General features: G+C 40.1%; 1 protein-coding gene across 2 annotated transcripts in view; it reads left to right on the top strand.

Annotated features, from left to right (window-relative positions):
- Nucleotides 1–135: 135 nt before the first annotated feature.
- The window catches only part of LOC5510129 (integrator complex subunit 1), a 66,186-nt gene continuing 53,741 nt past the window's right edge, over nt 136–12,580 (top strand). For both annotated transcript variants that reach the window (XR_007305219.1, XM_048719740.1), the window contains exons 1-14: nt 136–685; nt 1,914–1,946; nt 2,361–2,630; nt 3,180–3,376; nt 3,492–3,828; nt 4,275–4,383; nt 5,477–5,669; nt 5,968–6,113; nt 7,042–7,183; nt 7,602–7,639; nt 9,112–9,256; nt 9,568–9,676; nt 10,060–10,180; nt 10,450–10,527. Coding sequence is in view for 1 of the 2 variants with exons in the window: in XM_048719740.1 (XP_048575697.1) it covers nt 634–685; nt 1,914–1,946; nt 2,361–2,630; nt 3,180–3,376; nt 3,492–3,828; nt 4,275–4,383; nt 5,477–5,669; nt 5,968–6,113; nt 7,042–7,183; nt 7,602–7,639; nt 9,112–9,256; nt 9,568–9,676; nt 10,060–10,180; nt 10,450–10,527 (1,970 nt within the window). In the remaining variant the exon portion in view is untranslated. The remainder of the gene's footprint in view (nt 686–1,913; nt 1,947–2,360; nt 2,631–3,179; nt 3,377–3,491; nt 3,829–4,274; nt 4,384–5,476; nt 5,670–5,967; nt 6,114–7,041; nt 7,184–7,601; nt 7,640–9,111; nt 9,257–9,567; nt 9,677–10,059; nt 10,181–10,449; nt 10,528–12,580) is intronic.

Raw genomic sequence — 12,580 nt, 5'->3', positions numbered from 1 at the left:
GATAGCCAAACTATCCTTGCGAGTATGTATACATAAATGTGAACTTTAGAAGCACACTAGCATACACGCATTGGCACCAGTCGGGCCAAGACGGGACGCTAGCACAGTCTATTACCGTTGCAGTTCGGCACGAGGGAGACGGTTGGAAATGATTATAAGCAGGCATGCTTGGGCTCTGTTATCGAATGCTCTAGCTATCTCGTAAATAGTTATAATAAGCGGACTTATTTTTCGCAAAAATAAATACAGGATCGGATGCAAGAGCCCCATGTTTTCCCATCCCTTCTACTCCCATTTCTACCCCTTGCAAGCAATTGCGCTTGCTAAGCATGTGCGCGCAGATAAAAAAAATCGAAATACAGTCGAAGCTCTCGTAAGAGACCAGCTCCGTTAACGACCACAATTTTCAGTTCCCAAGGTGGTCGCTTACGAGAGCTTCAACTGTACTTGCTAAGGCGGCCATCACATCATTGAAAAAAGCCCGACTCAGGCTCCCTGTATGTCATTATGGCTGCTAGGGACTGGTTGCTAGGTAAAATCCAAGATGGCGGTTCGAGCAATCACACTTAGTGACTTTGATTGTGAGCAGAGTTGAGTTTTCTTCCAGATTGTAAATAAAAACCTAGCGACGACATGAATAGAGGATCCGGCGGGCCTCCTAGAAGGCCCAAAACCAGCGCAAAAAGTAAGAAAATGGTCAACATTTATGATCTTTTAAACGCTGTCAGTGGCTCGCTCATCACACCACAAATTACTTTACTGATATCTACTAAACCAGTCAGTATTTGCACTTTGATTATTGCTGATATATTTTTTTTGTGAGCATGCAAAAACGAAATGGCAAAAACGTTTTAGTTATAAAGTGAACCAAGAGCTGTGACTCTGTGACTGTAAATTATTGAATAAGTTAATATGCATTGCTCGTGTCTTGTTCTATTTTTTATCCCTTCTTCTACTTACTTATTAGAGGTAGCGATGGGTACCAAGAAATTTCGAAAGTCTCGTTAAATTTTTGCAAAGTCTCGGAATCTCGCGTTTTTTACGCAAGTCTCGGAGTCTCGTTTTATTTTTCAATTTTAAGGGTCTCGGAGTATCGTTTCTATTCTACCACGGTCTAAGAGTTTTAAACGCGATCTCAGGGTCCCGAAATTTTGTCAAAACGCGCGATATGTTTTATATTATTACTATGGCCGTGGGTTTGAGTTTTAAGCCTCAAAGTTTATCTAGGAAATTGGTGATCAGACCCCACTTATATATTTCCATTACCAGAGAAACGATTCTCATGAACAATTTCACATATAGTCTCGCAGTTTTATCGGAAAGCACAGGCTTGGATTCTGAAATTTGACAAAAGTCTCGGGCTTGGATTCTGAAATTTAACAAAAGTCTCGGATTTTGAAGCATGGATCTTGGCAAAAAGCAAAACCAGCTTTAGCATTCTTATTTCAGAGACTATGATCTAACCTATTATATGTTATCTATAAACCACAGCAGGTTACGATACATGTATTCTTGGATGCAACCTTATATAGGAAAATCTTGTATGACCCAGTCACTCGGTCAAAAGAGCCATGTGCTAAGCCTAACTCAAACACTGCTGGATAAGCTAGCAGGAAAAACAACATCAAACTTACAGTATGTATCTCAGGGGTTTCATGAGGCCCCGGTGGTCAGCGGAAGCACCAGCTATTTTCCACAGTGCACTGGCTATTTATTTAAAAAGTTGACTTTAGTTTTTTTGAACTAAAAAGATAAAATAACTTCCACCCCCTACTTATCAATCTCCACCGCCTACTCTGAAAGTTAATGAAAGCCCTGTATCTTGTTCTCTTTTCTCTTTTGCTCTTATGTTTGCTCTTGAGCCTCAAAGGATACTCTGCTACTAATTAACTAAGAATTTCTGTTTATTGCAGGTCATTTGCCAACTGGTGACTTTATAGCGCTTGGTGAGTGAGATATTTCATATTTATTTCTTTTTTGGAAATTTAAAAAAAATCAACTTTTTCTGAAGTCAATGTTCTCATATTGGACATATTTAGGACATTAAATATGTGGTTGTTAGCAGAGAGTTGACTGTATCCATAAATCTATTTGGTCATTTGCTGTGCACAAATTATTTAGGAAAACAAAAAATTAATGAACAGTATTGAAAGTTATAATGTACCCATGAAACTCACAACAGTGCCTTTCATACAATTGTAAATGTGTATAAAAAGCCATCAATGGTTGAAAGTGTTTCCATGATAAATTTAGGGTTTTTACTATAGGGCTCAGAGCTGACTGTATACCGTAGCCACCACTAATTCAGAAAGAAGGCAAACAGATATTAAATGGGTGCTTTCCTGTATTATGCATTACAGGTCCAAAAGGATCTCGGCCTCCAGAGACAGAACTTAAGCCACTGCAGCCCCCAAAGCTGCCGCAGCCTGTTCCACCCAAGAAACCAGCAGTGACTGTCATCGCTGAGCGCAAGAGGGAGTCAACAAGCCCTCTAACACCCACTGCCAAGAGGCCAAAACTACTTGCCTCTCCCCCATACTCCCCTCTTTCATCCAAGCCGGGGGAGCTAGAGAGCAAGAGGCCTGGCACTAGCACCCAGTCTTCCCCTTCTCATCTCACACCTATTGATGGTAAGAGGCCTGGCACTAGCACCCAGTCTTCCCCTTCTCATCTCACACCTATTAATGGTCAGAGGCCTGGCACTAGCACCCAGTCTTCCCCTTCTCATCTCACACTTATTGATGGTAAGAGGCCTGGCACTAGCACCCAGTCTTCCCCTTCTCATCTCACATCTACTGATGGTATAGTACAAACAGAAAGTAATACAACTGAAATTGGCTGAATTTCGCGGAAATTTTGTCTATTGTCCTTAATCTGAATTTTCAGGTATCTTTTTCAAATAATAACCAGATTTTTTATAGCACAGACATGTAATCATGGAACAGCACATGTGCCACCTATGTTCACACAAGGAAGCTTGGCCAATATACAAAGGATGTTTATTCAATTTCAAAGTTCCTTTGAAATAACTTTTGTTCCCCATGAAATGGATAGTCAGTTCCCATGTTTTCAGAAAATAATTTGGCAACACCCCTCAAAAACACTGTAAATACTCATGTTTCCCTAAAACCCATGGGAGGGGTTGAGAAGAGTTTTAATTTCAATTCCATTTTTCTTAGTGAACCCTTCTGACTTGGAGCGCCAAGTGTTGGAAGCTGAAAGTAATGGAGATAGACTAAGAGTACAAGGGTTACTACTCGGCTCAGTGAGATCTCTGAAGGCAAACCGCAATAAACCAGACCCCATAGCCTACTTGAATCTGTTGTACTTGGCCAAGCATAAGCCAGATTTGTTTGGTGCACCAAGGATTATTGAGGTAAAATACCCAAATGGTCATTTTTGTTAACTAGAGTCGACCCACCAGATTTTGGTGTGCCAAGAATTATTGGGTTATGCTACAATATACAGTACTACCTATATTATTATTCCAGGCTTTGACCTCAATCCTAAAGAGAGACATCTCCATCAACATCAAGACCAACAAAACCACAGCAGCACTTGTCCCTGTGATGGCAGCCAACATACTCCTCTACATCTACCAAGAAGAGGATGAGTGGCCAGAGTCTTTTGTCAAAGTCTACATTGAAGACTCCCTCGGCGACAGGGTGTGGGTGGACAATGAGGCTTGTCAATCATTTGTGGATAACATCCTGACAGCATTTGGTACTAAGACCACGCCCAGGGGGATCACTCGCCAGGGGAGTGACCCAGGTAGTAAGGGCGGGGCAGTAGAGACTGCTGCTGCCACACCCATTTCGCAGCAACCTGGTAATTAGAACAAATTATTGCACATATTTATATGTACCTTCTGAATTGAAAATTTATAAAAATAAACACACTGTGAAAATTGAAGAGAATTTTGCAGAATTGTCATGTGTAATTGACCATTACAAAAAATACTGTATACTGTATACCAAATTTGTGTGTATGAATTATGTACCCTGTAAAGTTTACAGAGTGAAATGAAATGTGATGCCTACATGTCAACTCACCCACAATAGGCGGGAGTCACAAGATTTTGGACTTCATCACAAGCCTAATGTTTGTTAGAATGCATTCTCTGTATTCATCCTCTCTTGGGTATTTTCACATATTTACTATATTTCACCCGATTTCACAAGATTTCTGTCCAAGTTTGGTTGACAGATACTGTATGTGCCTATAGCTGTTATGTAAAACAGTGTCTTATTGCTTTGAAATATAACTATTTTCAGTGAGTACTTCTGTGATAACACCAACTGCAGGAAAAGAGGATGAAGAACTCTTGGAGGAAGTGGAAATGTCATCAAGTCTGGAGGATGACATAATCCCAGTGATCCCAAGGTACATAATGTATTCTTATCAGGTATTGTGTACTTATCCCAGTGATCCCAAGGTACATAATGTATTCTTATCAGGTATTGTGTACTTATCCCAGTGATCCCAAGGTACATAATGTATTCTTATCAGGTATTGTGTACTTACAGTATCCCAGTGATCCCAAGGTACATAATGTATTCTTATCAGGTATTGTGTACTTATCCCAGTGATCTCAAGGTACTTTATACTTATCCCAGTGATCCTAAGGTACTGTATACTTATCCCAATGACCCCAAGGTACTGTATACTTATCCCAATGACCCCAAGGTACTATATACTTATCCCAATGACCCCAAGGTATTGTATACTTACAGTATCCCAGTGATCCCAAGGTACTGTATACTTATTCAAGTGATCCCAAGGAACTGTATACTTATCCCAATGACCCCAAGGTATTGTATACTTATCCCAGTGACCCCAAGGTATTGTATACTTATCCCAGTGATCCCAAGGTACTGTATACTTATCCCAGTGATCCCAAGGTACTGTATACTTATTCAAGTGATCCCAAGGTACTGTATACTTATCCCAATGACCCCAAGGTACTGTATACTTATCCCAATGACCCCAAGGTACTGTATACTTATCCCAGTGATCCCAAGGTATTGTGTACTTATCCCAGTGATCTCAAGGTACTGTATACTTATCCCAGTGATCCCAAGGTACTGTATACTTATCCCAGTGATCCCAAGGTACTGTATACTTATCCCAATGACCCCAAGGTACTGTATACTTATCCCCCAGTGATCCCAAGTTATTGTAAACTTATCCCAGTGATCCCAAGGTATTGTATACTTATCCCAGTGATCCCAAGTTACTGTATACTGTACTTATCCCAGTGATCCAAGGTACTGTAAACTTATCCCAGTGATCCTAATGTACTGTATACTTATCATAGAGACCCCAAGGTACTGTATACTTATCCCAGTGATAACTTCAATAAGATACAATGAAAGACTCTTACAACTATGACACTACCAATACTTCCCTACTACCTTTTTTGGTGTCAAGAAAATATTAATGTAAGGTGTTTTAAATTGTTGTTGTTGTGATGTAGATTCCTGGCTACCTCTGTTGAGCAAAACATCAGCTCATACATCATGGAGCTGGTTCATGACCAGCTGAGCAGACGGACACCAGTTGACAGCATTCCCAGGAATCTTCTGAGGGTACTGACGGCAACTTGTGGCTACAGCCAAGTCCGGCTACTGGTATCACAGCGTATCGAAGTCTGGCTTCAGAATCCGAAGGTATGTATTAGATATTATAGCAATATCAATACAGTATCTATTTCAATAGCTGTGCTGATGGAAATTATATGTCAAGACTTCCAATTTGTTGAACAATTAAATAGTAATTTAATTTAGTTCAAATTACAGCCCAATTTGGTTTATTGCAATAACTATACTGTATTATAGACTAAGATTTTAAAATAATCACCGACTATACAGGACAGCATTTGAGGACACTTCAAGTAAAACTGTGGCCTCAAGCGTGTAAGTGCAAAACCCAAATCCTGATAATATGAGCATATTTATCTCTCGTCAGCTTACCAGACCCGCTCAAGAGCTCTTGATGTCTCTGGCTCAAAACTGTAACAGCCATAGTCACGAGGATGTTGAAGTGATCAGTAACCTCATCCGGATGAGACTCAAGACCAAGCCACTTGCCAATCACTATGTCACATGTATCAGGTAAAAAATCATAAAAGCCATTGTGCAGACGTTTTCTTAAGCAGTCTATTCAGCCACACATACAGTATGTTATTGTTCTCTTTCAAAATTTGGAAACAAATCATGTGCGGGGAAATCATAGAATAACCGTCTAAAATAAAGTTATTTTTCATGGGCTGATGGTATCACATATGAAACTGTGCTTAATGACTAACCCTATGACTAAACTTTATACACAAAATGTAATCAGTGTTTGTCTGAGGACATTGTGGAGAAGCTCTGGTTTTACCATCTTTTTGTTAAAGAAAAAAGCACCTTTCCAGCTACTGTATGAGTTACAGAATTTGATATTGTGCTATATCAAGATTTTGACTTGTGTATCTATCTCTCTGTATACAGTCGATTGACAAAACGTTGTCGCCAACCGGCTTTGCGAGTATGCCACAAGCCCACAATGTAAGCAGGGGTAAAAACCACTGAGGCCTACTGCATATATTAGCCATCGCATAACTTCAGGCTTAGGCACGGTGGCTAATATAAGCAGCTAGGCACTTCAGTGGTTTTTACCCATGCCTACATGCGGGCTTGTTGTATGATAGCGAAGCCGGTCGGCGACAACGTTTTGTCAATCAACTCACAAAATGCAGCTTGTGAATAGTAAACAATATGGCCTCTTATACAAATAAAGGCTGTCTAGGATACATGACAGAAAAACCTGATGTAGGCAATGCAAAAATATAATAAAGAAACCACAATTTCTTACAATTCTTGTCCATCCCTGGTATTCTGGATTGGTTTTCTCATTCATATCACTGGTGCAGTACCTTGAGGGTAAAATACAAAGCTGTAAGATTTCATGCCTAGTGTTCTCTGCCTTTACCCTCACAACCATGCCGATTGGCTTCTTATGAAGTTCTGACCATTGAATTTTTACTGTTGTATCTTTAAGAGAGCTGATCGGTCAGCATACAGAGAATCTTGGTACAGTGTTGAAGCATGTGATCTACAACGAGCTATCAACTACCAGGAACCCCAACAACATGTCTTTGCTCGGGATGATGTACCTTCATAAGCCAGATACTGTTGCTAAGGTAGAACACTTCCTGCACAAAATTTAAAGTCATGAACTTACATACAGTACCAAGAGTGAAGTTTTTGCATCATCATGAGGGATAACCGAATTCTTGTTTTAATACGAGACGAAGTTGACTAGGCACTGTAAGGGATGGGTGTTTACAAGGGGACATGAACCAACTTAGCTCACATCGGAACAGGGGATCGTAGCTGGAGTGAGAAGTGGAATAGGCACTACAGAGTTATGCTTTGTTGACTGTGAAACGCATGTGAATTGCCAATGGCTGCCTAAAAAACAAGGACTTACAGTAACAGGCACCTTTCAAGATGTGCAAGGAACTGTGAATAGGAGTATTTTTTGGTCTATTTTTTAAATCCCTAAAACGATTGGGAATCTGGGAAGCACACAACAATCATTGTGTCTTTTTGTTACAGCTGCTGGCAATGGTGTTCCAGGACCTTCTCGCCAATAGGTACATCTATGAAATCCTGAGTATATATAATAAAAGCAGTGGCTACCTATATGCCAGACAGTCGGGAAAGGTCCTCGATAGACTAAATGCTGAAAGTTCTTAATTTATTCAAATAACCCAGCAAATTGTCGACCTAGTGAGTTCAAAGTATTCTATATTTGTTGAGAAAGGGCAAGGCAATCTAGAGTTGATGTTGAATGTTTTCTGTTGTCTATATATACTATGAAATTTGTAATTTTAGTTGCACTTGGGGATTTTCTATAATATGCTGCTAAATGTAGACAGCTCTCGATTTGCTCAAATATCACGGTAAATTTTCAACCTTGTGAGTTCAAAGTATTTGTTTAGAAAGGGCAATCCAATCTAAATTGAGCTTTTTTGTTGGAATTGGATGTTTTTTCTTGCTTGTAAACACTATAAACCTTTCTTGACTGTTATTTTAGAGTTGTACAGTAGCAATAAAATCCAAGGTTCACTAAAATAATGATATTATAGTGTATACAAGCAAGGAAAAACAGTCAATTCCGATAAAGCTCAATCCAGAATCGCTTGCTCTATTTCTAAACATATTATATAGGATAATTTGAACTCACCAGGCTGACAATTTACTGGCTTATTTGAATAAATTGAACGCTCAGGCATTTAGTCCATTGAGGACCTTTCCCGACTGTCTGGCATATGGCCACTGTGTATAGTAAAACTACTGCATAGTGTGCTGTTATATAACTTGATAAAAATGCTGTTATATTACTTGATAAAAATGCTGTTATATAACTTGATAAAAATGCTGTTATATAACTTGATAAAAATGCTGTTATATAACTTGATAAAAATGCTGTTATATAACTTGATAAAAATGCTGTTATATAACTTGATAAAAATGCTGTTATATAACTTGATAAATATCCTTGAACACCTGTAAGCTAAGTGTTACAACTTGCTATCTTTATTCTATGATATAAATGAGCAGAGATGAATATTTGAGAGTGAGACTTACCATTTTATACTTTCGTTATGTATGAACAGGGATAACAATTTGAGAGCATGCTAATTGTTATGGCTTACCATCTTTATACTATGCTATATATGAACAGGGAACTATTTGAGAGCATGGCTTAAAATCTTTATACTATGCTTTATATGAACAGGGATGACTATTTGAGAGCTAAGTGTTATGGCTTATTATCTTTTTACTATGCTATATATGAACAGGGATGACTATTTGAGAGCTAAGTGTTATGGCTTATTATCTTTCTACTATGCTATATATGAACAGGGATGACTATTTGATAACAAAGTTTTATGGCTTACCATCTTTATACTATGCTGTATATGAGCAGGGATTACTATTTGAGAGCTAAGTGTTATGGCTTACCATCTTCATATTATGCTAAATATGAGCAGGGATTACTATTTGAGAGCATGCTAAGTGTTATGGCTTACCATCTTCATATTATGCTAAATATGAACAGGGATGACTATTTGAGAGCGTGCAGGGCCTTGCTGAGAGAGGTGATGCGTTCTTTGCGATACGAAGTGAACTGTGTTGTGCTGTGCCGTGGCTTCATGTCTGAACGAACTGAAAGCCAGTTTAAAGATCTGGATTCCCCTCTTAAGGTAAGCAAATCCAAAAAATCCACTTTCCAGGGTACCCAGGGGCATACCAAGGGTGATGGTGAGGGGGTCGGAAACCCACATTTGGCCATTATAAACCTATCAGTATATGTATAGCTCTTGCATCGCTGGAGTTTATTTATAAGCGCCATTGGGTCTTTGAACTGCCGTTCGCCATTTGCCATTATGGCAAATGGAGTATAAAGAGGAACAATAACAACAGTGGAATTGTTTGCTACTGTGCATTCCTTTTATGCTACAAAACATATATACAGTATATATCATTCAAATTAATTTTGATTTTTTTTTCGTAGGAGAGAATGCTTATATCACTAACAGATCTCATTGCCATGACAACAATGTTGTCAGTCACACCTGCAGTGAAGGATGTGGCTGCCGCCTTTGCAAGAGGAGACAAAAAAGGTCTGCTTATTTTTAGGTCAATTTGTAAACATCTAATGATGATCTGCCACCAACATAAATAACATTCAGAACTCTGGGTGCTTCAACAGTTTTTTTTTCTTTGAATTATGTGACAGCATTCCTTCCTTGTGACGTATATTGAATCTCCCAGATCTCTCGCTGCTTCAAGAGTTTAATTTTTTTCTTATACTGTAACCACATTTCCTGCTGTGTGACATTGTATTGTGCCCCAACAGTTTCAGAGCTGTAGCAGGACTCAAAATACTGGGGAGAGGGGGCACAAGAGATTAAGAAAACCCCCTACTGCTCATTTGCTTATAAGACCACATGCCCCCAGTGCACCACATCCCGCTACGGCCCTGAGTGTATTTCTTGTCTTCCAGACCTCTCGGTGCTTCATCAATTCCAGAAGAACGTGTCAACAATTCAGAGAGATGCTGTGTGGTGGCTTCATACAGTTGTCCCGAAAATGTTCAACCTCACTGCCAAAGAGTACAATGCATGGTAAGGGTGGGGTAACTTGATGCTGAGGGCTCTGTTTATCGAGTAGTGTGACCCCGGTTCGATACAGGGTAATCTCAATTTTCCAGAAATAGAAAAGCCTCACTCTCTTGTGGTATCATGGCCCACTGACCATGGACCCCAGCATTTTTTTACTTCACCCCAAGGTTACAGAATCACGATAAGAAATGGGACCTCCAGCTTAACGACGAGGAATTAACTGTTGCTAATGTGCCCAAATAAGTCCTCAAGTTTGATTGTTTATTCTACAGCCTGCAGAAAGTTCTGTTCCTTGAACCAGTTGAAAATTACAGCGGAAAGGACAATTGGCCCTCTGAAGCTGACAAAGGGTAAGAAATATTATCTTAAGTAGTTCTTGGAAGGTTGGATTCGCATAAAGTAGTTCTTACACTTAACAAGAAGGTAAGTTTCGCATCTTGGACTTAACATGTAGGGTAGGATCAATACTCTTAGCTATACAAACTTCCTCGTCCTTGTATATTTCCAGCCTGCTGTACTCTCTGGCAATACAAACTTCCTCGTCCTTGTATATTTCCAGCCTGCTGTACTCTCTGGCAATACAAACTTCCTCGTCCTTGTATATTTCCAGCCTGCTGTACTCTCTGGCTATACAAACTTCCTTGTCCTTGTATATTTCCAGCCTGCTGTACTCTCTGGCTATACAAACTTCCTCGTCCTTGTATATTTCCAGCCTGCTGTACTCTCTGGCAATACAAACTTCCTCGTCCTTGTATATTTCCAGCCTGCCGTACTCTCTGGCTATACAAACATCCTCGTCCTTGTATATTTCCAGCCTGTTGTACTCTCTGGCAATACAAACTTCCTCGTCCTTGTATATTTCCAGCCTGCTGTACTCTCTGGCAATACAAACTTCCTCGTCCTTGTATATTTCCAGCCTGCTGTACTCTCTGGCTATACAAACTTCCTTGTCCTTGTATATTTCCAGCCTGCTGTACTCTCTGGCTATACAAACTTCCTCGTCCTTGTATATTTCCAGCCTGCTGTACTCTCTGGCAATACAAACTTCCTCGTCCTTGTATATTTCCAGCCTGCTGTACTCTCTGGCTATACAAACTTCCTCGTCCTTGTATATTTCCAGCCTGTTGTACTCTCTGGCAATACAAACTTCCTCGTCCTTGTATATTTCCAGCCTGCTGTACTCTCTGGCAATACAAACTTCCTCATCCTTGTATATTTTCAGCCTGCTGTACTCTCTGGCAATACAAACTTCCTCGTCCTTGTATATTTCCAGCCTGCTGTACTCTCTGGCAATACAAACTTCCTCATCCTTGTATATTTTCAGCCTGTTGTACTCTCTGGCTATACAAACTTCCTCGTCCTTGTATATTTCCAGCCTGCTGTACTCTCTGGCTATACAAACTTCCTCGTCCTTGTATATTTCCAGCCTGTTGTACTCTCTGGCTATACAAACATCCTCGTCCTTGTATATTTCCAGCCTGCTGTACTCTCTAGCTATACAAACTTCCTCGTCCTTGTATATTTCCAGCCTGCTGTACTCTCTGGCTATACAAACTTCCTCGTCCTTGTATATTTCCAGCCTGCTGTACTCTCTGGCTATACAAACTTCCTCGTCCTTGTATATTTCCAGCCTGCTGTACTCTCTAGCTATACAAACTTCCTCGTCTTTTTATATTTCCAGCCTGCTGTACTCTCTGGCTATACAAACTTCCTCGTCTTTTTATATTTCCAGCCTGCTGTACTCTCTGGCTATACAAACTTCCTCGTCCTTGTATATTTCCAGCCTGCTGTACTCTCTGGCTATACAAACATCCTCGTCCTTGTATATTTCCAGCCTGTTGTACTCTCTGGCAATACAAACTTCCTCGTCCTTGTATATTTCCAGCCTGCTGTACTCTCTGGCAATACAAACTTCCTCGTCCTTGTATATTTCCAGCCTGCTGTACTCTCTGGCTATACAAACTTCCTTGTCCTTGTATATTTCCAGCCTGCTGTACTCTCTGGCTATACAAACTTCCTCGTCCTTGTATATTTCCAGCCTGCTGTACTCTCTGGCAATACAAACTTCCTCGTCCTTGTATATTTCCAGCCTGCTGTACTCTCTGGCTATACAAACATCCTCGTCCTTGTATATTTCCAGCCTGTTGTACTCTCTGGCAATACAAACTTCCTCGTCCTTGTATATTTCCAGCCTGCTGTACTCTCTGGCAATACAAACTTCCTCATCCTTGTATATTTTCAGCCTGCTGTACTCTCTGGCAATACAAACTTCCTCGTCCTTGTATATTTCCAGCCTGCTGTACTCTCTGGCAATACAAACTTCCTCATCCTTGTATATTTTCAGCCTGTTGTACTCTCTGGCTATACAAACTTCCTCGTCCTTGTATATTTCCAGCCTGCTGT

Source organism: Nematostella vectensis, chromosome 12, assembly GCF_932526225.1.
Source record: "Nematostella vectensis chromosome 12, jaNemVect1.1, whole genome shotgun sequence".
NCBI lineage: Eukaryota > Metazoa > Cnidaria > Anthozoa > Actiniaria > Edwardsiidae > Nematostella > Nematostella vectensis.
This window is presented reverse-complemented; position numbering and strand designations above follow the sequence as displayed.